The sequence below is a fragment of the Phodopus roborovskii genome, unplaced genomic scaffold (assembly GCF_943737965.1).
Source record: "Phodopus roborovskii unplaced genomic scaffold, PHOROB, whole genome shotgun sequence".
Lineage (NCBI taxonomy): Eukaryota > Metazoa > Chordata > Mammalia > Rodentia > Cricetidae > Phodopus > Phodopus roborovskii.
In genome coordinates, this window is record NW_026126517.1 from 22,629,213 (window position 1) to 22,654,700 (window position 25,488).

General features: G+C 49.2%; 1 protein-coding gene across 1 annotated transcript; it reads left to right on the top strand.

The window, feature by feature from the left end:
• The first annotated feature begins 425 nt into the window (after window positions 1-425).
• Tmprss13 (transmembrane serine protease 13) lies at window positions 426-24,941 on the top strand. The gene is made up of 13 exons (XM_051197297.1): window positions 426-576; window positions 8,557-8,923; window positions 9,906-10,010; window positions 12,451-12,573; window positions 13,444-13,573; window positions 16,672-16,764; window positions 17,614-17,657; window positions 18,771-18,933; window positions 19,702-19,874; window positions 22,801-22,899; window positions 23,788-23,930; window positions 24,085-24,237; window positions 24,857-24,941. Exons 1-13 carry the CDS (start codon window positions 556-558, stop codon window positions 24,881-24,883), a joined length of 1,641 nt encoding a protein of 546 aa, XP_051053254.1. The 5' UTR covers window positions 426-555; the 3' UTR covers window positions 24,884-24,941.
• Window positions 24,942-25,488: the final 547 nt, after the last annotated feature.

Sequence of the window (25,488 nt, forward strand, 5' to 3'; positions counted from 1 at the left end):
TACTAATTGACTTTGGTATAGTTTGTAATTTTTACTGCTGTCAATGGACATAATTTATCATGTGCATAATTCAAAAACCACCAGATTTCATTTTTTTTGTTAAGTGTTTTCATAAAAATAAACAGAAATCAGAGAAACATAGAGGTCCATCTCCTGTGCCTAGATTGGGATTTGGACACGGGGGCACTTGGAAATGTGGGGACAGGGCCGTCCCTGGTAGGCTAAGGTGCACATATTTTGAGGAATCTTGGAGGGGCAGTGAAGGAGATCCCACACACAGAGGCTCCACATAAATTCAGGTGGCAGTTTCAAAAGCCCAGGTATTAGCTGAGTAACTGGGATGGCCTGGGATGGGGCTGATGGACTGGTCTGGCAAGTTCTAGGTTGTTTATACCTGAGATTACCTCACACATCCGACCAGCTTCCCCGCCCCATCTGCTGGGGGCTGGCCCTCAGCCCTCAGTTTCCTTTTCCCCACATGCTGGAGGACCTGGGGGCCAACATGGATCTTCTCCTTGACATCAGCTGAGCCTGGAAGAAGCATCCTCCTAGACCATGGACAGAGGCAGCCACCGGGTGAGTGTGTCAACATCGCCCAGTCTCTCCCAGACTTGAAGAGCAGGGACAGGCTGGAGACAGGCAGGGCACTGCCAAGGCCTGCCCTGGGTTTAGGAAAAATAGAACGCCTCTTCTAACTGGAAACTGCCTGGGATCCAGAGATCACAACCTCCTTTTATCTTTATCTCTAGAAGGAGCCCTAGGAGGGGAAACCCATAAAATGTGGGGTCTGGTTACTTGGCATCCCCAGGGCTCAGTGGCTGAGGCCTGGACAGGGCTTGGCCCATGCCCTGGCAAAGACATCGCTGCTGTTATGTGGTCAGCTTTGCTGGTTGAGACTCTGATTTAATCTAAGTTAATTTTTGCTGGGTTGAGAAATAAGAATATTTAACTCATCTCTAAGTATTACCTCCTAGGTAGACTCCTAAACCTTCCCAGAAAAATGTGACTTTTATGTATACATTTAAGATTTTCATGGGGATTTTTATCTACCCTTGGTCACCTACCAGGGGACTTAATGGAAAGTGCTTACTTGTGTCTAACTCAGTGTCAAAGAGATGCATTGTGGGTTTTGTTCTTCTCACAAAGAGAGAGGAAGTGGTGACCAGAGGGCTTCCTCTGTTGGCATTCCTGCAGCATGTGCTGAACCTTCAGAAGGCTCTTAGGAAGGGATGGAGAAGGAAAGCAGAGCTAGATGAGTTGGGTGGTACCTACCTGGTATCCCAGCTATGCTAGAGGTTGAGGCAGGAGGATGGAGAGTTAGTAGTAAGCCAGCCCGAGCTACACAGCGAGACTGCTGTTGGAAAATAACCCAAGGAAGAACCACTTGTTATGGTGGGCAGAAGTTACAAAACAGGGTCTCCTCAGCTTCCTGTCCCTTAGTGTCTTCATCTGTAAAATGGAGCAGCTGTCTCAACGAGTCTCAGAAGTCTGTTGTATAGTAAGGCTCCTTTAGAATGGCATCTGGTATACCATAGCTGCAGATAGTTATGCCATGTAGCATTCTCATCGACATCTCTGTCTGGAGTCTAGTGCAGGCTCCTCTAAATTGGGGGACTCATCTTCTCTCTGTGCCTCAGTCCCCCATCTGACAAAGAGGGTTGGACAAATGGCCCAAAAAATCTCTTTCTGTTTCCATTGCAATCACTGGAATGGGAATTCAGGGAGGGATAACAAGTGTGTCCTGCTGGGTATATGAGCTGTCCTTGCCAAATGTGAAGATCTTGTGCTTTTGCCAAGTGGGTCGTGTTTTTCAATGCTTGGGGAGCTGCAGTGCCTTCTAGGGAGGACTCAAGTCAACCTATTGGTCAAGCAGTGGTCCTTTGGAGAACAGATTTTCCTGTGCTGGGAATTTCTGCAAGCAGCTGGCTGTATGTGAGGATGTGTGAAGCCCAGCATGAGCCAAGATGCACACCTTTCCCAGGAGGCTGCATATGTTCCCAAGGTGGAAGACCAGCACACTCAGGACCCCTTGTAATCCCACAGCCCCAAACTGCAGGCACCTCCAACAGCTTGTCTTTGTCCTGTAGGGCCACACCCCTCACCTGGAACATCTGATTCCTGCTGTCACTGGTGCTGATCAGCATGCACCTGGCACACCCCACCAAGCCTCATTCTGCCTTGTCCCCTGTGACTTAGTGTGAATATGTGGGAGTGTGTGTCAGGCTCCAGCTCAGTGCTGGGTGGGAAGACTGGCTGATGTAGCAATGGCCACTTAGCTTAAGTGTCTTGTTTTGGCAGCACAGCTTCCTCCAGTCTAGCAACAATGGGGGTGGACTGTACCCTGGCAGGTGGACAGGTGGGGAAACACAACAGACAGCAGCTTGTCCTCTAAGCAAAGGCCTTGGCGCTCCTGGGTGAAGGCTCCTCTGCTGGGGACAGCTCCAAGTGCCTCTAGGACCTAGCTCTATGCTAGCCACCCCTGCATTTGCAGACAGGAGAGGCTTAGCAGGGAAACAGAGTCAGGGAATACCATTTACTTGGCAACAGTGGGCACTCAGTGTTTTATTTTTTGTTTTTAATCTTTATGTGTGTATAGATGTATGCAGGTTATATGTGCTCTCTCTCTCTCTTTCTCTCTCTCTCTCTCTGTATGTGTGTATGTGTGTATGTGTGTGTGTGTGTGTGTGTGTGTGTGTGTGTGTACAGTACTTGTGTGGGATTCAGAGGGATTCTCCTGTCTCTGCCTCCCCTCTCACCATGGGAACACTGGGATTACAGATGGTCACAACTGCATTTGGTTTCACATGGGTTCTGGGCATTTGAACTCAGATCTTCATGCCTGAGCCATCTCCCTGGGTCCACACACCACGTTCTTTAATGTCATTTGTGAATGAACAAATGGATGGATGAATGAATGAATGAATGAATGTGCAATGCGCCATCAAGTGACCAGTGAGGTATGGTCTTATGGCTCCTCCTCTGGTTTCTTTCATGTGCCAAGAGGCATTATAAATTGAAAAAACTGGGATGCTCACCCAAGGCAGTCATTTTCAAGTTCTTGCAGCAGCTGCCTCTTCCATTCAAATGAAATATTGGGCAGAGGCCACTGCATGAAAAGATGTGAATTTCTGCTGAGGTGAGGAAAGGGCTCAAGCCCCACCATGAGGGCCCATGACTGAGCTCCATGGTAACTCTATGTGACCTGAACATGTCATGGAAACCTCTGGAAAACTGTTATCAATCCCTTCATTTTAGACAATAAGGAACTGAGAGCCTGACAGGGACGTGACAGTCCCCTAGCTCACATAGCTGCCTAGGAGGAGAAGCAAGCTTCTATGCTCCTGAGCCATGTCCTGAGGGACACAGTGAAGCCTGGCTTTGTGCCAGACCAGTCTGGTCCATGTGGCGGTGGAGTCCAAGCTCCCCCAACTCAGCTTCCCTCTGTCCTCCCCTGTCTCCAGTGTACAGGAACTTCTAGTCCCTGTGAAAGGGAGCTCCCAGATTAGACAAGGTGAGGCTCACCTATTACTCCAGTACTTAAAGGCAGAGGATGGTGAGTTTCCATCCTGCCTGGGTTATACAGCAAAATTCTTAAAGACACAGACAGACAAAACAGTAGGAGCTCCCAGTAAGGATTAGGGCTCCAGAGTGCAGACCATAGTGTAGCTTCTGTATCTCCTCCTTTGATAGCCCTTAAAACTCAGGGTAACTGGGAAAGAGGGGTGTGCAGAACTCCAGTCTGGTTTTGCTCACTGGAGGTGAAGGAAGAAGTCAATAGAGAGTAAAGCATTAGGTAGTAGCAGCTCAAGGGCGGAACCAGATGACTAGACCTGTGTCCCTATCACTGCCTCAAGCCAGCAACTTAGGCACACCAGAGTCTCTCTGGACCTTGACCATCTCATCATAGAAAGGAAGCTTTGGTTAGTGGTCCTTCCATCCCTGTGTATCCGCAGAGTGATGGCTTTGTAAGGAGTGGCTCTGGGAAGGAGTTTCCATGGCCCTGTCTTAGGCAAGGTTGATGGTCGCTGCACATTTCCTGGGTCCAGCAGAAAAGCTTGTGTGGAGCTCTTCTCGTGGGCAGTGTGGAGCTGAGGAGCCAGGGACTTCAGCCTGCAGTAACAGCTAGCTAACTGACTCACAGGAGACTCAGGGGACGTCAATGCAAGACACACTCGGGGGCTGTTGACTAACTCCTATGCTTCACCAGCTAAGAGAAATTTTTAAAAATGCCCCATTTACCTGTGGGTGCAGAATCCATCCCTGGGAGCTGAGGTAGAGTGGGCACAGGACTAGAAATGGGGGGCTTAGGGGGTCTTTAGCTGTATGTTCTTCTGTATAGAACTTTGAAAAAGGAGTACATAGGTGTGTGTATGCTCCTGTGCATGCATGCAATGCATGTTCACCTGCATACTCGTGTGCTTATGTGTGGTGCATGCATGTGAGCATGTGGAGGTCCGAGCAGGATGTCTAGTGTCTTCCTTTATTCTTGTCCTCCTTATTGCCTTGAGACAAGGTCTCTCCTTGAACCAGAAGTGCACTGATTCTTAGTCTGTAGCTGGTGAGCTCTAAAGATCAGAGTCTCAGTGCCCCCAACTCTAGGGTTACAGCGATGCACAACCATGTCCAACTTTCCTCATGGTATACCTTTCCTGGACCCTTGGCCTCCCATGATACACCAGAACTTCTAGACAGCCTGACAAGCTGTAAACAGGGCCCCCAGAGCTTCCCAGGAACAACCAGGAGCATCAAAGGTAACTGGTATGCAGTGTGCTTGATGGCAAGCGATGACCTTAGAGACAGTGGGCATGGGCTCACAGGGAATACATGGTAGTGTTAGGAAATGGCCCAAGTTGTCTGGGTGCTAACTCAGTCATAGACACCTGCCCATGAAGCTAGAACAGTCTCTGCTCTGTAGCTGGCTGTGCAAAGGGCAGGGCCCTGCAAGTACTTGGTCACAAATTTCTTTCTTGGAGTTGTGTATATTGCCAAAGACTCGGATTGAGAGGCCTGAGTTCTGGCCACCTGCTTCTACCTTAGTACCTAGGAACCTTGGAGAAGAAGTCTCCTCCATTCCTGGGGCACAATGTGTCATCAGGACCAAGTCAAGGCTTCATATGGGAGGATGACATCTCTGCCATTGCTTTCCAAGGATGGAGGGGGAGGAAATGAGTTAGTGCTGTAGCAGGTTAGACATCAGGAAACACTTCCAGAAGGGTGAAGTGGCAGGCCATGAAATGCATAAAGAGGGAGGCTATGGACTGGCATCCTCGTGGACTCTGAAGATGAGGGTGCTTCCTAATGACCTGTGAAGTCTGGGTCAAAGTTCAGTGGCTTCTGTCCTCTTGTCTGGGTGCTGCCCTTCCATTCCAATGCCCTCCAGGGACTCACAGTTCTCCAAGTGGCATTTCTCATTTAGATTTTGGGGTTCTAGGTCTCTCTCCTGCACAGGTCTGAGAGGCTTACACTACCCAGCTTCTGCTCCCAGCTCTCATAACACAGTGCTGAGTCTGTCAAGGCTGGGGAATACCTCTGACTCAGGACTACCTACCAGCTTCCAGCATTACCTTTTCTAGTTTCTACTGACCTCCCACCTTGCTGGCTCATCTCCAGTTTCTTCTCTCTTACTCCAGCTTCACAGATATTCCCTCTTCTGATTCCCCTGTACTCTTTGCCCTGGACCTTCTTAACCCTCTCTCCTCCAGCCCAGTCCCTGCACTCCTCACATCTGTGATTCAGTGCCAGGACTGAAGGGTCAAGATCAGTTGGACACAGCTAGAGTCCTTGATGAGGGACTCAGAACATTGAGAGTTCCTTTACTTGGGGAGCTAGGATCATTCCTAAGTCCCAACTCTCCTGGATAGAGGGCAGATGGTTGATCTGTGGCTATGGGTAGGCAGGCAAAGTGCCAACCTAGGATGTGCGAAGCCCTGGGTTTGATCTTCATCTCTGCTAAAACTTGGTATGTTGGTACATGCCTGTAGTTAGATCAGAAATTCAAGGTCATCTCTAGCTGTACCAGGAGTTCAAGGCTAGCCTGAGCTACATGAGAGCCCATCTCAACAAACAGACTAACAATCATGTAAACAGACAAAACCAGAGAGGGAGGGCAGGGATGGCCATTCTTACCAGTTTGCTCACTGGGCCCCTTGTGAGAACCAGACTAGACAGTATGTGTGACTCTACAGATGGTGAGCCCTGGAGAGGCGGGGGAGACTGCTGTGGTCATTTGTGACATCATTAGCTACAAGCTGGCCTGATTAGAACCCAAGCCCTCTCCCTTACTTGACCTAGAAATTTGAAAATTGATCACCTTTTTATTATTATTATTTTTTTACATGTGTAGTGTGTGTGGTACATTCACATGGAGGGCAGAAGACAACTTCCACTATCGTTTCTCTCTCTGAACATATGGGTTACAGGAATTGAGCTCTGGTTTTCAGGCTTGGCAGCAAGCTCTACGACCTTACACTATTCTATATCTTACCAGCCCATGGTTTTAATGTCTGTAAAGTGGAGCTAACAATGCCAACTACAAAGAGCAAGTAGGAGGCTGACATGCGACCAAGTAAGGTGCCTCGTGAGCTGTTACCTTCATTATAGCTAGACCCTCATGTGCAGTCCAGGCCTATTCACATAGATTCCCAGTTGTATGGGGGAGGAGATGAGATTAGCCCTGTTTATACAGTTAAACAAGCTCTGGCTGGCTCTTGCTGACCTGCCCAAGGAAATCTAGCAGGGAACGGGTGCAGCCCTATTCAAACAGGTGAATTTCCAGCCAAACATTCTCAAACACCAAGCAGACCCATTGTCACAGTCAGTGTCACCCCAGTCCTCACTATGCACAAGTGCAATGCATGTCTCATCTATGACTACTGTGATACGAAGCAGGGTGATGACCCACACCTTGCAGATAAGGAAGCTGTGTGGAAAGGCGTGAAGTCGCTTGCTCATGTCACGAGGCTGAATTCGGGCATAGTCGCTGTAACTTAATGGCTTCAGTCTGGGTCATAAGGCTCCAATCAGACCTGGCAGGCAGGGGAATGAGGGTTGGGAGGCCTGTCTAGTTCACAACAAAAAGCACCACAAGGTCACGACCCCACCAAGAAACCCTTGGGCTCTGCCTCAGCCCCTGGCTGAGCTCCCGCCTTACAAGGTCCCAGATCCCAATTCTTTGGTCAGGCTACAAATGCTCAGAGTGCCTTATGTCTGTCTTCAGAAAACAGCACCAATGGTTTCTCCTTCTGAGTTAAGGTGGATGTAAGGAGACCCAGGATGGAATCTTGTCTCTGTGGTTTTAGTAATCCAACTCTAGAAATTAGCTTCTAGAATGGCCAACTCTCAGAATGAAGTTAGAACCCCACAAGGACACAGACGTGAAAGTTTGTAGTAGATTCTAAAGTGTACCTTATTATATCAAATCATAGGAATTTCCCCAGTACTGGGAAAGTTTTGGACCCTAGTAGAGGTGTTGTGACACCAGGTCCCTGCTAGGAGCCAAGGTCCAGGCCACCACTGCTGAGAAGTTCACTCAGGGCCTCACATTGCTGAGGCCCATCCCTCTAAATGAATGACTGTAGTCTTTTCTCCCATCAATCACCCATACCCCATGGCCCTTGAACCTTGGTCTTCTTGATGCTGTATATGGGAAGGTAAAGGGAGAAGAAACTGTTATTTACTGGGTGACTTCTGTATCCTGGGCCCTGGCGAGAACTCTCCCAATTAGTGCCAGACTATTTCACAGATGAGCGAAAAGCTTAAGAGACTGGTTCCAGTCCTTTTGGTACACAAGGACAGGCCTGAGATTGGGACCCAGGGCTGCCTGACTGTTGCTTGGGGGCAGAGTTGTTAGTTGCCTAGTATGCCCACAGCCAAGTTGGGTCAGGGGTGGAGCTCAGTGATGGGGCATTTGCTGCTGTACACGGTGCCCTGGGTTCAACTTTCAGCACCCATAAAAACAAGTATGCCTTCTCTAGTTCTACCTTCCTTGTCCCCACCCCCCTCATAGGGGCCAGAATCTGCTTATTTTGGAAATCTTTTCTCTAGATAACAGTGGTGAGAAGGTGACCTTGGTGTCAGAACAGCTGCAGTAGCAGAGGCTAGTGTCTGAATGTCCCTAAACACACTCAGATGCATCCCCATGCAGCGGGGGGGGGGGGGGGGATCTGCACTTACATGTGACCGCCCTTGCCCACTGATGGACTCTCTGGTCCCTGCCTTGAGTGTGGCCAAACTCTTCCTTGAACCAAACAACAGGCACCAATAAAGTGAAGATGTAACCAAACCCATTACCTCTGATTCCCGGAAGGGAAGAGTTAAAAAGTACATTCTCTGTGTCCTACTCAGTAGTGACAATGAGACAAGTCCCAGCTTGTCTCAGGAGGAGAACTTTGAACTGTTCTGCTCAGGGCTTGTATTGAATATATTCAAGCATGGGACTTGCTCTGTCCCTAGACACTTGCCCCAGAGCATTCACCCCCACCCCCCATTCAGTAGGGCCCACAGCTGGGATGGGCTGGCTGAGGGTAGACACAGGAATGATCTTCATTCTATTTGCAGAATGCTTCTCCAGCAAGGACACCTCCTCAGGCTTCCCCAGCAAGGACACCTCCTCCTCAGACTTCTCCAGCAAGGACACCGCCTCCTCAGGCTTCCCCAGCAAGGCCATCTCCAGCCTGGGCATCTCCAGTCCGGGCCTCTCCAGCCCGGGCTTCTCCTCCTCAGTCTTCTCCAGCAAGGACATCTCCAGCCATAGTATCACCTTCCAGGTCATCGTCGGGCAGGTCATCATCTGCCAGGTCAGCCTCCACGACATCCTCCCCAACGAGAGTGTACCTTGTTAGAGCAACACCAGTGGGGGCTGTCCCCATCCGGGCATCTCCTGCCAGGTCAGCAGCAGCCACCAGGGCCACCAGGGAGAGCCCAGGTAAGGGGGCCATCACAGGGAGGGCAGAGAACCAGGGCAGTGTCTTTGGGCAGAGGGATGCTCGCAGAAAGCATTCTGTTCCTCGTGACCCTGGGATAGCCAAAGTGGACCATGGGGTACCTGGTGAGGTGAGAGTAGGAAGAGACCATGACATGACAAACTGAGACAGTGGAAATTAGGCAAAAGGAGGTGGGAAGGGGGAACCAAAGCTAAGAGCTAGGAAACTGTGTAACACTGGAGATCTGACTTCAAGAGCAAGGGCTCCCAACTAGAGGAGGGGGTGTTCCCTTTATCTGATCTGCATGTCTTCCAGGCCGGTGTCTGCAGTAGTGTAAGGTCATGATTAGTATGTCTGTCCATATGTGGAAGAAGAATGAGAGGGACTCTGACACTCCAAGCTTCCAAACATGTGAGGGAAATGAGATTCAGCAGTTCGGTTGCTGGGAAGTCAAAGAAGCCAATGGGCCTCCAGGCTTGGCTCTTCCCCCAGGAAACTGTTTTCACTTACGCCAGACCTCAGCCTGTCCCCATTGCCTTACTCCCATTTACTCAGGTCTGGTTGCCATTTGACTGTGAAGAAATACTCATGGTTTTGGGCCCATGCTAGCCTGTCCCTGTCCAGGGCAGGAGAGGCACTTTGGTGGATGGATTCTGTAGTGAGACATTGCGTTTGAATCTCTGACCTGATCTTGATGACTTTGAATGACCTTCATTTCCATGAGCCTCAGTTCCCCCATCTACAGAATGGACCTAATAAGACTTTGCTTATGGATTGTTGTGAGGATGAAATATCAGGACACATGCACAGTGCCTGGCTACATAGGAGGAGTGGAGTTGGGTGGATGGGGTGAAGATGTATTGCAAGGCGCAAGGTGCAAGGGTCCTAGCCAGATCCTCTGGGGCCAGTTTTGCTTCCTTTTCTGTCTTCTACCATGCTTAACTCCTCCCCAGTAGTTTTCCTTCCCTACTACCCTGTTCTTAGGTCTCAGCTTGTCCAAGTTCTCCTGGCATGAGACCCAGAGACAGCTGCCACTCATTGGATGTGTCATCCTTCTCATCAGCCTGGTGGTCTCACTCATCCTTCTCTGTGAGTTGAACAGCAGGATCAGGGTGGGTTTGGGTCATTTCAGAATGGAATGGGGTCAGTCATGAGCCATACCACAGAAACAGAGGGATTCACATCCACATGAAAACCGTGGATCATGGGGTATTAGGCTCTTTTGAGATGACTGGGGTAAGAGTGTGTGTGGAGTGTCATGGGATTCTGGATTTGGATCCATCATTGCAGGTGAAGTCTGAAGATTCACTGGAACAATTGCACTAACTATATTGGGCTCTGTTTTAGTATCATTAGATGGGATCCAGTTTATCATTAATCACTCAATTCAGCATACACTTCATAGGCCTTATTCCAATTTACCTAGACTAGGAGAACTATATGAGAGAAGTGTAAATTTTTGACATAAAATCTATGAAAACATACAGCTATCTATGAAAACCAACATGCCATAAAAGCCTCTGAAGGTCAATGGCACAAGGTGTGATGTCTGAGGATTCAGGACCTTGTTGTCCCTTGGAAGCAGATACCCAGAACATGCCCTAGGCTCTTTGATCATCAATCCATTAGAAATCAGCCCAGAAGGGGAGCCTAGGAGGAAGCAAAGATGAGCACATATCCTGTTATTCTGTACCAGGAAGGTCACCCACTTCTGAGAAACAGCTAGAACAAGTCAGGCTGAGATACATATTTGAGAGCCTGGAGCCCATCTGTTTAGTTGCATGAGGCCAGAAAGCTTCTGTTTGTTTGGTTTTGTTTTGTTTTTGAGACAGGGTTTTTCTGTAGGTTTTGGAGGCTGTGCTGGCCTCAAACTCACAGAGATCCACCTGCCTCTGCCTCCCGAGTGCTGGGATTAAAGGCTAGAAAGCTTTAAACATAGACTGAGAATGATTCTACGGAAAAGGCAGCATGAGATGGTAAATGGAGAGATGGATGGGTGCATGGAAACTTCCAGTGGCACGGCTATTAGAGAAAGAGTGTAGTGTGCTGCTATAGCATAGCTTTGGTACCACACATCCCTGCTCCAACATCCTGCTTCTGCTTCTCATGTGCTGTGTGATGTCAGCAAGTTAGTTAACATTTTGGATCTCACTTTCTCCACCTGTTGACTCAGTGATGTGGTCATTATCACAACACATGTGATGGCTTCCAGGTTTCCTTCCTGTCTGTTCCTTCTGCCTTTGCCAGCAGAGTACTTTGCTTCTGAAAACAATGGGACTGACCTAGGGAGGGACATGACACACTCAAGGGCAGCCTCACCAGGTAGCCTTAGAGCTCTAACCTGGTTCTGCATTTCCCAAAGTCCTCACTGCTCCTTCATGGAGGCCAGAGAGGTAGTACGAGCTATAGGTCAAGTCCAGCCTCCTGGTTCCTCTCCCATCATCACTCCATCCAAAACACTTCACAGTGGTCCTAGGATGTGCAGCTTCCCAAGCACGGTGAAAGGGACACCCAGACTCCCTAGAGTGTCAACATCTAGGGTGGAAGAGGAGGAAAAGATACTGAGAGGCGAGCATGCAGTACTGAGGGGTTAGGAGGATGTGTCCTGACTGGGAAGGGACTGTCTGAGCAGGTAGCCTTCTCTAGAGTGACAGAGACCATGGAAGAGCTGGGGAGAAAATGTGGGGTCAGGGTTGAGGAGATGGAAGAAACTGGGGGGTTGAGTGAGGCATTAGATGACGGGTCTGTGGGGGCTGCACAGGAAGCTGTCTCTGGGCAGTAGAGTGACAGCTCAGGTTTAGAGGCAAAGGCAGACTTGAAGCTGGTTCCTACATAAGGTCAGAGAAGTTTGCTTGCACGTTTGGAAATCAGCCAAATGTTTCTTGTTGAGTGAGAAGACACTGAAAGGCATAGAGAGAGGCAAGGAAGCCAGGACCAAGCACAAGATATACCCACATTTAGGAGTGAGGGAGGAGGATGCAAACCTAGGAGCTGCTGAGGCTGACATCATGGTATCCATTAAGAAGATCTCTCCCTCTCCCTCCCCCTCCCCCTCTCCCTCTTCCTCTCCCTGCTCTCTCTCACCCCTCTCTCCCTCCCCCTCTCTGTATATATGTATCTATGTAGCACAGAGAGAAGGGGATGCCAGAGGAGTTCTGAGAGAGAACTCTGGGATAATGGAGGAGAAGATTTCTCTGGCTACTATCCTTTCTAGCATATAGGATAAGGAAGCTTCCTAAGTAGGATCCATGCCCATCTCTGGCTGTTTCTCTTGGTCTCTTTCTTTTCTTATCTGGGTAGCTGGCTGTTCAAATTTGTTCGGGGCTGCTCTGATTGCAGGAGCTTTCTAGAACATTCCTGAGCAGCCTTTCTCTCCATACAGATGGGGGACGAGAACCCCAGAGTCCAAGAGGGATTGCAGGTCGGTGTCTGAGGATCCCCAGGGCCTTGGGCTACTGAGTGTCCTGTCCTTTGGGCTCTGATAATAACCAGCTGTCTGCTTGTTGTTTCTTTTGTTTTGTTTCTCTAGTCTACTTCTGGCGAGGCCACACAGGGATCAAGTACAAAGAGCCGATGGAGAGTTGCCCCAACCATGCAGTTCGCTGTGATGGAGTGGTGGACTGCAAAATGAAAAGTGATGAGCTGGGCTGTGGTAAGAAGGCTGAGCAGCCGACCATATCTCTCTCTCTCTCTCTCTCTCTCTCTCTCTCTCTCTCTCTCTCTCTCTGTGTGTGTGTGTGTGTGTGTGTGTGTGTGTGTGTGTGTGTGTGTATGTGTGTGACCAGTATGTACACTCTGGGGCAAAGGCAATGGGCAGAAAATTGGAAGATCTTGGTTTGAGTCACAGGAGACACAGATTTGAAACTTGGTTTTGAGCATCATGCGCGTCTTAGAGCTTCTGACTGCTAACTTGTAAAATGATGGACTGGATGAGACTGGTGACAGTTACATAAACTCTGTGAGACAGAGAGAAACAAAGTCTGGCTGGAGAAAAGCTGAGGGTTCTCTGGAACCCAATTCCTTTGTTCAGATTTGTGACCCCTTTGGTTTCTTCATGTCCTAGGCAAGCACAAAGACCTCCTGAGCACTAGTCCTCTGTGGTTATGCTTCTGTGGTTTTAGTACCCTTGCTGAGGGTATTAATAACTTCTCCAGTTATTAATGCACACACCCTTGCCCATGACGGCACCTGTCAGTGATCAAGGCTGTCCTATGAGTACACACTCAGATCATTGACACCATGCTCCTTGTCATTCTTTCCTTTGAGCATGCCATTGCCCTCTAAGAGTTAGATGCTTGTCCCTTTCCCAGCAATGGTCTCCTGAGTCCTGATGGATGAACAGCTGACCAGCCACAGTCCCTTGACTTCGCTCTGTGCTTATGAAGTCTTGGACCTCCATTCATCAGTGCTTGGGAAGCCCAGCCTCTCCACACCTCTCCCAAGAGCCTCCCACAACTTATTCCTAAAAGCTTGAAGCTTCCTGAGCACTGAGACCCTGCTCTGCCCTTTTTCTGTTCTGCAGTCAGGTTCGACTGGGACAGGTCTCTGCTGAAGGTCTACTCTGGCTCCTCTGGTGAGTGGCTCCCTGTCTGCAGCAGCAGCTGGAATGACAGCGACTCCAAGAGGACCTGCCAGCAGCTGGGCTTTGACAGGTGAACATGGAATGAGTCTGGTATAGCTAGAGAGAGAATCCCATCAATCCAGTACAACCTGAGAAATTACAAAAGGCAGTGGCCTGGGTTCCACTGTGTGTTGGAGTAGCAGTGATTGCACTGTTCTGCCCTAGGGCTCTTTTTGTGAAAACACCTTCAGGGTCATCACCACACTGAGTGATTCTGGGATGGCTCTGCAAAGAAGGTGGGTATTTGGGAACATCTTACCTTCTTACGCTGGGCACTAGGAGCCCAGATGTGCAAAAACTTTAGTGGACTTTGAAGCATAGTAGTCGTGGCTTGGTTGTGAAGCTTGTTGAATGAGACACAGGATAGGACTGGTATGGTTTGACCAAGTCCAGTGAAGCTTGGTGTAAAAAGTTTACACCAAGAAGCCAGTGTTGGTGGGTGGAGCAGAAGTGAGTGAATCTTCCTACTTGAGGGCCCCTCTCACCTGAAGGCCAGATAGGCACCTCCATTCATCATCTTGAGTCATGTGTGTGTGGTTGCACATGTATGTGCATACATGTGGAGGCCAGAGGGTTGGCCTCAGGTGTTTCTCAGGAGTCAGCCAATTTTGTTTGTTTGTTTGTTTGTTTGTTTTTGTTGTTCTGGTTTTTTTTTTTTTTTTTTTTTTTTTTTTTTTTTTTTTTAGAGAGGGCCTTTTACCAGCCCAAAGCTTGTGAGGAAGCTAGTCTGGCTGGCCATCGAGCCCCAGGGATTTGCCTGTATCTACTTCACAGTGCTAGGATTATAAGCATGCCCTTTCTCTGAGTTCTTAAACTGATTGGTTTAGGGATGAATGGATGAGTATGTGGTTGTGAGTTCCCCTAAAAAGAAACACCTAGAAAGATAGGGTTGGAGCTAGGATCCAGCTAGTTCTCTGCCACCACCTATGTCTCAGAGTCCTGGTGGGTAAAGGAGGTACTAATTGATTCAGACTTAAGAACCAGGTGTCTTTGTCTGTGTGTGATCTCAGGCAAGTGTAAACCTCTCTGCAAGTGTTACAGCAGCAGAGGAAAATATATACTGACTTTCAGAAGTCAGACTGTACCTTCGAGTGTTACAGCTCTGAGGGTAAGGTATCCTGATTTGCCAAGAAGCCAGGGATACCTGAAGCTGGGTTCTGGTGGGGGATGGTCTCCCCATGGGATGTGGCAATCCTGCTCCTCAGCTACAGCCGAACTCTGCTCCGCTCCCCTAAGGGACTTTCCCAGCAGAGGTATCCATTGCTTCTCTGCTCTCTTTCACTAGGGAGTTCTCAGCTCTGGCCCAAACTTACTCCTTCTGCTTCACTCTGCTCAGGGGCAAACCCCTGCAGAAATGTAGCAATCTGCACCAGCTCCAGGGAAAAGTTGTTACGTCTGCTCTGCACCCCAAAGGAAGAGGTGTCCCAGCAGAGGTCTGTTGCTTCTCTGCTCCACTCTGCAAGCGTTTCACCACAGAGATTGGATTGTGCTCTGCTCAGAGAAAGGTCTTCACCCAACACTCCTTCAAGGGATTTATTTGGAAAGGAGGAATCCAGGGGATTGGCCCCACAGGGCCTATATAGGGCTTTTGAGGGGTGGAGAGTTTTTGCAGGGAGATTTTCAGGGAGGGAGTTAGATCTCAATCTTCTTGAGCTTGTACAAACTCAGGTTGGCTAGATTTCATGTTCAGGGACTGGTTGGTTTTTCCTTTTCAAGGACTGGTTGGTTGTCCTATTCAGGGATTGGTTGGTTTTGTTCTCAGTTGGCCAGGAGCAGATTTGGCTCTGGTTTCAGGGCCAAAATGTGTGTCTTTGGTCCTGGTTTCAGGGTCAGCGTGAGTTTCTTTGGCTGGCTCTTTTACCCTGCACCTCAGCATTCTCTTTGGATTCCATCTATGCAAAGAGCACCCACAGAGCTTCTAGTAGACTATGTGACACACAGGCATAAAAGAACAAGACAGAACCTCTAGTGTGATGTGGGAAAGGCTTATCCCAGCAGTCCCGCACCAAGGGTATGTGTGGGGCCTGTGGGATACAATGGAGAAGATTCTCAACTGTGTGTGGGTAGAGGAATGCATATTCACAGGCCCAGTTCACAGAAGAATATAGAATGTTCTAGAAATGTATGTAAGTTCCAGGCAAAGAGCAGAACACACTGGAATCACCATGTGCTTGTAAAAACGGACCTCACAATCTGAATCCCTAGAACTAGGGATTCAAAACTTTTTTTTTTTTTTTTTTTTTGCAAATACCCAGGCAATTCAGAGGCATGCTGTCCTGAGAGCCAACATCTTATATGCCAGGTCACTCTCTGGGTCACCTTGAACATGCAGATTGATGCTCAGTAGGTCTGGGGTGCTGCTGATGACGCTGGATTGTGTGTCACAGTTTGGATAGTATCTTAGTCAGGGTTTCTATTACTGTGATAAAACCCGATGAAAAAACGCAACTTGGGGAAGAAAGGGTTTCTTTCAGCTTACATTCTCAGGTTGTACTGCATCACTGAAGGAAATCAGGGAATGAACCGGAGGCAGGAACTGAAGGCAGAGGCCAAGGAGGAACGTGGTTTCTCAGCTTCTCAGTTTGCCTTTTTGTACAACTTAGCACACCTGCCCAGGAATGACACCATTCTTAGTGAGTTGGGCTCTCCCAGATCATTAAGGAAGAAAATGCCCTCAGACTTGACCACAGGCCATTTCTCAGTTAAGATTTCTTCTTCTCAGATGACCCTAGTTTGTGTCAAGTGATGCAAAAACCAGCCAGCCCCAATATAAAGGGCTAGATGGGTGTTCTCAAAGTCAAAGATGCATCAGAACTGCCTGGAGCTGTTAAAACATAGGTTTCTGGGTGTCAGTAAGTCTGAGGTGGAGCCAAGAACATGCCTTCCTAACCAGGAACTGGTATTGTGGCCAGACCTACACCATACTGGAGAGCTATTGGGGCAGTCGAAGGGCTGGTGGTGACAGGAGCAGAGCATGTGACGGAACCAGGCTTTGAATGTTGTGCAGGAGTGGCCAGCACACAGGCCATTCTGGCCTGCCTGTCTGCCAGGGCGTAGTGCTCTGACGTTGCTGGAGGACTTAAGGTCTGCCGACCACGGGGTGCTCATTCTTCTTCCTCCTCTTTGCAGTGCTTACCGAACGACTGAGGTGGCCCATAGGGACATCACCAGCAGCTTTTTACTCTCCGAATACAACTCCACCATCCAGGAAAGCCTCTACAGGTGCAGTGGAACAAGTGGGCTGACTGCAAACAGAGGGCTGGTGGAGGGTGCTTAGAGTCGGGGAGCCCCCTCTCTCACCCTTCCCTGGGGCCCAGATTCCCAGGCTCTATCGCAAGATGCCAGGAGTGCTGTGGACACCTAGAGCTTAAGAGCTCTTATCTGAGATCTAGTGCAGAGATCATGCCAAGGTTAGAAGCTCTTGCCTCCCATCTGCAAGGGCTTGCCTGATCTAAGAGATGACTAAGAAACCATGGGGCCACAGAGAGGGAGTACACAGGCTTCACCTGGAGGACTTAGAAAGATGCATCACTGGGGACAGGAGCAGGGGACTGAGGGGCACCTGTGAAGCTTCAGCCCCTCCTGTCACCTTTGCACAGCAGTTCCTCATTGTTGCAGCTCTCCCCCCCCCCAATGGAAGTCTTCCCACTAGCATTGCATACCTAATGTGAGGTGCGAGAAGACGCGGGCCTCCAGTTGAGAGTGGCCCCTCGGTGCCTGCTACATTGAGGAACATGAGGCTATAGAAGAGGCTCCTTGGGATCTGCTTGGTTGTAGGACGAGGATGGGACCACAGAGGCTTGCTTGGGTTTGAAGAACAGGGAACTAGCCTACTTGTGTGGTTCACCAAATGAAAACTGGAAGGGGAGGGGAAGACGATGGAGAGAGTTTGCCTCCATGGACATTCCTGGAGAAAGTACTGTGAGGAGGTTCACCTACTCGGAGAGGGAAGATCAGAGTCCACACCTCTCTTGTTAAAGGTAGCTTCCTTGGAAATGGGACAGGAACTGAGCAGGTACCAGTCTGGAAAGAACAGGCAGCTACTGACCCTTTTTCTCACCTCTTGTGTAGGTCTGAATGTCCTTCCCAGCGGTATGTCTCCCTCCAGTGTTCCCGTAAGCTGTTTTTCTTTGAAGTATTGCCTATGAGGATGAGAGTGAGGGCTTTCTAGAGCAGAGGGATGGAACGCGGGAAGGGCTGCTCCTGGGTTCCAAGCCAGTGGAGTCTGCTTCAGGGCTATAGAGCCTATGAATCGGGGTGCCTGGCTACTATTTCCCTCCTGGTCCTTCTGACCACGGGAAGCTTGATCTTGTGATCTCTGTCTTTCTGAGGAAGTCACATGAGTTCCCTGGACTTCTGGTAGGGCTGAGAACTGAGGGGGAGGACAGCGGGGGTGGGCTAGCTGAGACTTTTTGTCAGTGCTCACTTGAGTGCTTGTCCATGGAGGGTACTTACTGCACCTATGTCTGTAGAGACATGGCTGTAGTTACTGACTTGAGAGCCCTACAGGGCAATCACCATTGCTACCCAATGTCCCTTGCCTAAGATCAGAATTCAGGCAGGCGGGGAGCTGATACCTGACCTTAGAGCTGACCCCTAAGCCTTAGCTGTTAGTGACTTCACAAGATCTATGTTCTTGGTGAATGCCAGAGTGCAGGCTGGCCTGCTGCTGAGGCTGCAGTACCCACTGCTCAGACAGTGTGCTATTCTCTCCTCTGCAAGTAGAAAGACCCCATATCTGAACACACCCAGAAGGATGCCCATCCTTGTCCTGAGCTTGACTCATTCCAGAGTTGCTCCCCGTGAAAACCTAGCTATGCAAACCTAGGAAATGCATTTTTCCTCCATCTGAAATGAGAGATGACCATACTAATTCTCACCATCTCTGGGTTGTGGTGGCATCTTTTGCTTTTCCGACTCACCTTCATAACCAAGCCAGATTCAATGCCAAAGCATTGGGTATGGATTAAGCATTTGGTAGATTAATGAAAAAGCAAATGAATGGGAACAAGGCAGGTACTCCCTGGGTCAGAATTCCTACTAGATAACCCCAGAAGGCTAAGACCACCTTGTCCTATTTCTGCTTGGACAAGGAATAGGTGTGCCACATTAGAGATCAAAGGGTGACCTTCAGGTTAGGACTGCCCAAGCCTGCCCTGGGTCCAAGAAGAGTAGGAGAGTCTCTGAAAGAAGTACACGTCACAATTTGTCCTTTCTACTACCCGCAGACTGTGGTCTGAGAGCTTTGACCGGGCGGATCGTGGGAGGGTCTTTGACCTCAGAGAGCAAGTGGCCTTGGCAAGTCAGCCTACATTTTGGCACTACTCACATCTGCGGGGGCACACTCATCGATGCCCAGTGGGTGCTCACCGCTGCACACTGCTTCTTTGTGTAAGTGCCTGGGGAGGGGGGGTTGATTGGATGCTGCTGGGGACTTGGAGCCACTAGGAAGAGTATAAGGACACTTTAGTGAAAGCCTAGTTCCTCAGGGTCAGCTACTGATCAAAAGATCAAGTGGTGTGAACAAGGGCTTGGCTTTGAGCTTGAGCCAAGGATGAAAAACGAGGCCCCTAAGAAAACTGAGGCCGGCTAGAAGAAGACCTTTGCATCCTTTTCTTGGAGAGCTCCAGGCTTGCTGCTGCTACCTCCTGCAAGAACAGCTGCAGAACTAACAGCAGTAGAGTGACAACTGGGAATGCTGGTCTGAGGACTTGAGGGACAGGGACAGCAGCAGGGTGGCACAGTTGGCTTCTGAGAGTTCCAAGAAGCCTTTGGGAACCCATAGCACAGATCTTGTGAAAACTGGCTCTTCATTACCTTGTCCTGTCCAAATCTCCATGGCAGATGACAACTGTCCCGCTTGCTGGGATTCATCCTTAGTGGCACGCAGATGGGAAAATGGGGGTGAATGACACATAGAGGAGTTACTCATTCGTTTGTTTTTTCCCCCACTCGAGGGTTCTGGACAGCCAGTTCAGAACAATTGAGGAGAGAAGTAGTTGTAGGCTTCATAAGACATAGGTCACCTTCAGAGATCACTTTATTCATCCTCCTGTCTCCGGGATGGTGTTCCTGCTTTGGCTGCCTGTGTGTGGCAGATCTTGCAGTGAACTCTGACAGGTGTATAAATGCAGTACTCATACTCTGTGGCTCTTGCAGAACCCGCGAGAAGATTCTGGAGGGTTGGAAGGTGTATGCAGGCACCAGCAACCTGCACCAGCTGCCCGAGGCTGCCTCTATCTCCCAGATCATCATCAATGGTAACTACACTGACGAACAGGATGACTACGACATTGCTCTCATTAGGCTGTCCAAGCCCTTGACCCTGTCAGGTGAGTGAGGGTGCCCCTGCTTCCCAGCACCCTTGCTTTGGAAGCCCCTGTTTGCACAGCTTAAGGATCCAGGGTGTCATCACAGCAAAAGCCAAAGGAACTTAGAGATGGTTACATGAAATACATTTATTTTACGAGCAGGAAAACTGGGGGTCTGGAGGACACACTCAGTGGGTAAAGTGCTGGCTGTACAAGAATGAGGACTTGAGCTCAGATCCTCAGAGCCAGAGTAAAAAGTTGGGCTTGGTGGCATATTCCTGTGATGTCAGCACTGGGGAGCAGAGACAAGAGGACCTCAGGGGCTTGATAACTAGGCAAAGCTTCTAGCACAAGGAGATACTTTGTCTCAAAAACACAAGGTGTAGAAATGATTGAGAGAAGACATCTTGGCATGATCCTTTGACCCCATACACTTGCATGGGCAGCCACACCTACACATGTCTGTGTGTGCATTAGTGTGTGCGTGCACACACACATACACCTGAGCAACACACAAGGAAAGGAAGAAAGGCAATGTTAATTGGGGAAACCTAGACCCAAGATTTAGAAATACGTGTGTCCCAAATGACATATTTCACATTGTAAATTGGCCCAAGGGCTAGGGCTTGTTTACTGGTCCTAATAAATGTAAGTAGATGAATTGATTTGCTGTTAGTAACTGTGCACTTAGCAGCTGCCAGACAGTGTGCACCAGTTACTTAACTCATTGCTGTGACGGATACCTAGTAAAGACAATGTAAGGTCAGAAGGATTTATGTGGTTCCTGGCTTGAAGGGATCCAGTCCCCCAAAGAGGAGATGCACAGTAGAAGGCAGGTAATTTTCATGGCAGCAAGAGTGTGTAGCTACTTGTTCATACCCAAGTGAAATCAGGAAGTGGGGATGGGCTATGTACATTTAGGTCTGTCCCTGCAAACCACTTCTTCGGGTGAAGAACACCCTCTAAAGATTCCACAACCTCCCAAAGCAGAGCCACCAGCTGGGATGGAGTGTTCAATCACACATAGGCTGGTTTATATGGGGCATTTTACATCTAAGCCATAACCCACTGGGAGATACTTGGTATGTATGATTGTGTGTACTCTTCTCAACCAGGCCAGTAGAGCAGAGCCCATGAGCTCCATCTGACATATGGAAAAGTAGAGATGTTAACTGAGGGCATGAGTGACAGGCAGTAGCTCCTGGATGGTATCCAGATCAATCTGGCTCCAAAGCAGGGTCCTTGCCACCTGGCTGTGGGATAGCTCATGATATGCAGTGCAGTGGAGAACATGAGTTGAGCACAGGTTTGAGTGACTCACTGCTCCAACTTGGGAGCAAAGGACCAAGTGAGGCTGCATGACAGAAAGTCTACAGAAGTTCTCAGATCACTGGGGACACTGAATGTCAAAGAAGGCCTCATTCATTCACTCACTCATTTGCTCATTACTTACTGTGTGTCTGCTACACTGACAATGGCAAATATAGAACAAAACAGGTGCACCAAGACTGCCAGAAAGGGCAGTCATGTTAGGGGATCAGAGGGGAGGAGAGGGCAGTCAGATGTGGCAGGCTGGGGACTGGGGGGCAGTGCAGAGGATAGCTAAGGTGAGTGCTCAAAGAACAGATGGGACTGGAGGAAGACTCAGTGGCTAGGAGCACATACTGCTTTATCAGAGAACTCAGTCCCCAGCACCCATGTTCAGCACTTTAACTCCAGCTCCAGGGCTTCTGGGCCCCCTTCTGGTCTCCAAAGGCACCTGTACTCTTGTGTACATAGCCATGCAGACACACATATACACGTAACTAAAAATAAAAATCTTTAAAGAGATTGGTTAATGAGGCTAAGAAGAGAACTTGAAGGGTGGGGCCACAGAAAAAGCCTAAGGAAAGTCTCATGGAAGCGAAGCAGGCACGTCTTCTTTGGAGGGCCGGGATTCCCTGAATCCTTGGAGAGTTCTGATTAGTCCAGACATTCTGGAGCCTTGAGCCTGTGAACTGGTGTTCCCTCACATATCCATACGGAAGAAGCATCTGCCACCTGTCAGAACAGCGAGCTCATCAGAATGGGGTGAGGAGAAAGAGCCCTGGGCTGAGCCATGATGTGCAATCTGTCTATGGCCACACCCACCCAGGCTCATCTAAGGAGCCTAGAGCTAAGCTGGGGACTCAAGCAGCCCCGTTCCCTGAAACTCACACAAACACACCATGAAACTGAGCAGGGTTTCTCGACCTCGTGCAACTCTAAAACCATTTGGCTAAAACACCTATGTTTTCCCCAGTTTCTCTTCTGACGTGGGTGTGTCCTGGGGCATGAAGTGGACCTTAAGTCTTAGAACCACAGTACAGATTTACATAACCCTAGTCTCAGACTATAAGCTTGGATTTTCGGTTTTCAAATCAGGGCGGGATTTTTTTGAATTACAGTGTTTTCTGTGAAAACTCAATAATTTAAACTCCTCCCCAAACAATAGCAAACTACAGCTTCAGAATGTATACAACCATGTGACTTGTGAAAACATATTTCAACAATGAGCATAAAGAAGAAATCATGCTTTTTGGTTAATAATTGATATTACCCTTTCATTTCCATTTCCATGTGTGTGTGTTTACTCTCAGGCAGACAAAATGTATAAATACCAATGTTTAATCCCCAAGACACCAAAGAATTTAGCATGTGCTCAGACTAGAGCATTTATGTTGCTGTGGCAAAGGACCCTGACGGGGTGTAGGGTGGTAGTTAGGGTTAGGGTTTATTTGGCTTGCAATTCCAGGTTATGGTCTATCCTTCCAGGGAAGTCAAGGCAGGACCTCCAGCAGCTAGTCACCCCTCATCCACAGTCAAGAGCAGAGAGAGAGATTAGAGGCATCCTTGCTTGCTGCTTAGCATTTAGCTTTTTTTTTCTCTTAACCTTGCTCCTACACTGACCCAAAATGTCTCATCACAGCTCATATCCACCCTGCCTGCCTCCCTATGCATGGTCAGACCTTCAGCCTCAATGAGACCTGTTGGATCACTGGCTTTGGCAAAACCAAGGAGACAGATGGTGAGAGAAAGAGATGCAAGGCTGTGTGTGTATGTTTGTACTGTGTGTGTGTGTTTGTGCATGTGTGTGCATATGTGTATGAGCATACATATGTTTGTGTATGTTTTACATGGTGTGTGTGTGTGTATTGTTTTGTAGGCCATATCTATGCAAATGAAGACCTATCTAGGCCTATAAGTGGGAGCTCAAGACCTGCCCTACAGTCTTTAGGGTTCCAAAAACAAATGGCAAATGAGATAGATGGTGGTTTGAATGGGGATGATGTGCTAACTCAGTATGTTAGTTTCTCTTCAGATGATGTACTAACTCATTGTGTTCGTTTCTCTGCCCGAGGCTGCCACAATAGCTTAAAGAAGGGAAAGTTTATTAGCTCACAGTCCCAGGTACAGTCCCTCTTGGTAGGGATGTCATGGCAGCCTGAGCTTAGTAGTCAGGAAGCAGAGGGAGCTAAGTGCTACTACTCAGATTCCTGTCTCATTTTTGTTAGGCCTAGGACCTAGCTCATGAAATGGCACCATCCAGATTTAGGTGGGTCTTCCTACCTCAGTTAACTAATCAAGAAAAACCCTTCCAGCCTTTTCCTGGGACTCCTTTCCTAGTGATTCTAGGCCCTGTCAAGTTGGCAGTCCACTCAAACCATTGCAGTCAGGTAGCCCATAGGCTTGTGAGTTTGCATACGAACAAGTCTCTGTTTTGTGGCCAGTGAGTTGTGTCTGGTGTGAGAATGTGTATTTCACCTTGGAAGGCCACCTTGGGGTGGGTTTGGACCCAGGCATGGGCTGTCTACTCCCAGACTCTGGGTCCTGAAGGTGCAAGCTGATGGCTGTCGAGGCTTCTCACGGTCTCATTGGCTTCCTATCCTCTCTCCCCACATTCACCTCACTGAAGAGAAGACATCCCCCTTCCTCCGAGAGGTTCAGGTTAACCTCATCGACTTCAAGAAGTGCAATGACTACTCGGTCTATGACAATTACCTTACCCCAAGGATGATGTGTGCCGGGGACCTTCGAGGAGGGAGGGACTCCTGCCAGGTGAGTCTTTGTGGTTGGAGCTCAGGTCTCATGACCCTTGAGATGGGGGATGGCTGAAGTGCTGGTATTGACCCAGGGATTGGAGACCCATGCTTTCCTGGTTTGGACCCCCCTTGTGCACCAGGCTGGCTCACTCTCTGGTTCTTCCTTGCAGGGTGACAGTGGAGGACCTCTTGTCTGTGAGCAGAACAACCGCTGGTACCTGGCAGGTGTCACAAGCTGGGGCACAGGCTGTGGCCAGAGGAACAAGCCTGGTGTGTACACCAAAGTAACAGAAGTACTTCCCTGGATTTATAGCAAGATGGAGGTGAGAGCTCAGTACAGGGAGAGAGCCTGGAGGAGGGTGGAAGGTGTCCAGACAGGGGCCACCTGAGCTCTGTGTGCTTGGGATGTCTAAGGCAGGGTTATATGTCAGGCTTGGGACCAGGCCAAGATGTCTGTTTTCCCGCCTTCCCTTCCCTTGGAACAGTGAGCAGAGGGTTATTAAATGGTGAATGGTGTGGCCCCAGCACCAGTATTTTTCTCCTCTCCCAGCAATAGTCAAAGACATCCAAATTGGCCACTAGAGTGCGCTAAGGGGCTGCCTTTCAAGGCAGGAAGTTAGCCATCAGGAAACATGAATCTACTCCAGCTCTACAAGCTCTGTTCAGCAGGACCCTGCCTCCTTGCCAGTCTCCTGTCTATAACTGTAAAGCCAGTGCTATAACCAACCTCCCCCATCCTTTGGGCAAGGGAAGATACTGCAGAACACAGAGGGAGACTGCACTAGAACCCCCTGCCATGAGCCTCAGAGTACATCCCCTTTCTCCCAGAGAATGTGCCGACTGGCATTCAGCTCTATGGAGTAGCAGGCCCTGGACTTTCTAGTCCTCGGGCTTCTGTGTCTCATGCTCACCCTTACTCTGTTTTCCTGGTCTCTTTCTCAGAGTGAGGTACGCTTCCGGAAATCTTAGCCAGGCCCCCCTCACGTCACTGACTGCTATGAACATCGCGGCTAACGGGACTGGCCATTTGCTGCACCTGAGCCAGTGGCCATCAGGCACCTTTGTCCCTTCCACCTCTGCTGTCTGCTGTCTCTGTGAGAGTTCATATGTGGTGCTTGCGCCGTGCATGCCTGTGTGTGTGTGTGTGTGTGTGTGTGTGTGTGTGTGTGTGTGTGTGTTACTAAAGTTCTTAAGGAAACAGGAAAACTTGACTCTTCCCAGAATCCCAGGCTGGAAATCTGGAGTTGAGAGTTTGGGCACCAGGTGTGCTCCTAACTAATAGTCTATAAGTGGAGGTGAAGCCAAAGATGAGCCCAGGAGGGGCCTGGAAGACTCTGACTCGGAGACCAGCCCAGATTGAACAGGCACCCAGCAGACAGTGACACCCTTGCTGCACTGGGACAGCAGCAAGTTTTGTCAAAATCTGAATTCTTGGTGTCTGGACCATCGGTCCTCAGTGGAAAGCCATTCCCATTGGTGTTGCGAGTTTCAGGCCCTCTCAGCCTCTGGTGGCTACTGTGGATTCCAGAGCTGGCTGTGCTGTGGCTGTCCATCTCTGGGTGATGACTGTGACT

Bases quoted from the DNA above. Each gene is read 5' to 3' on its own strand.
- Tmprss13 (XM_051197297.1), top strand. From the start codon at position 556: ATGGACAGAGGCAGCCACCGG. The intron at 577-8,556 runs GTGAGTGTGTCA...TTCTATTTGCAG, and splicing joins TGGACAGAGGCAGCCACCGG to AATGCTTCTCCAGCAAGGAC. The intron at 13,574-16,671 runs GTGAACATGGAA...TCCTCTTTGCAG, and splicing joins CAGCAGCTGGGCTTTGACAG to TGCTTACCGAACGACTGAGG.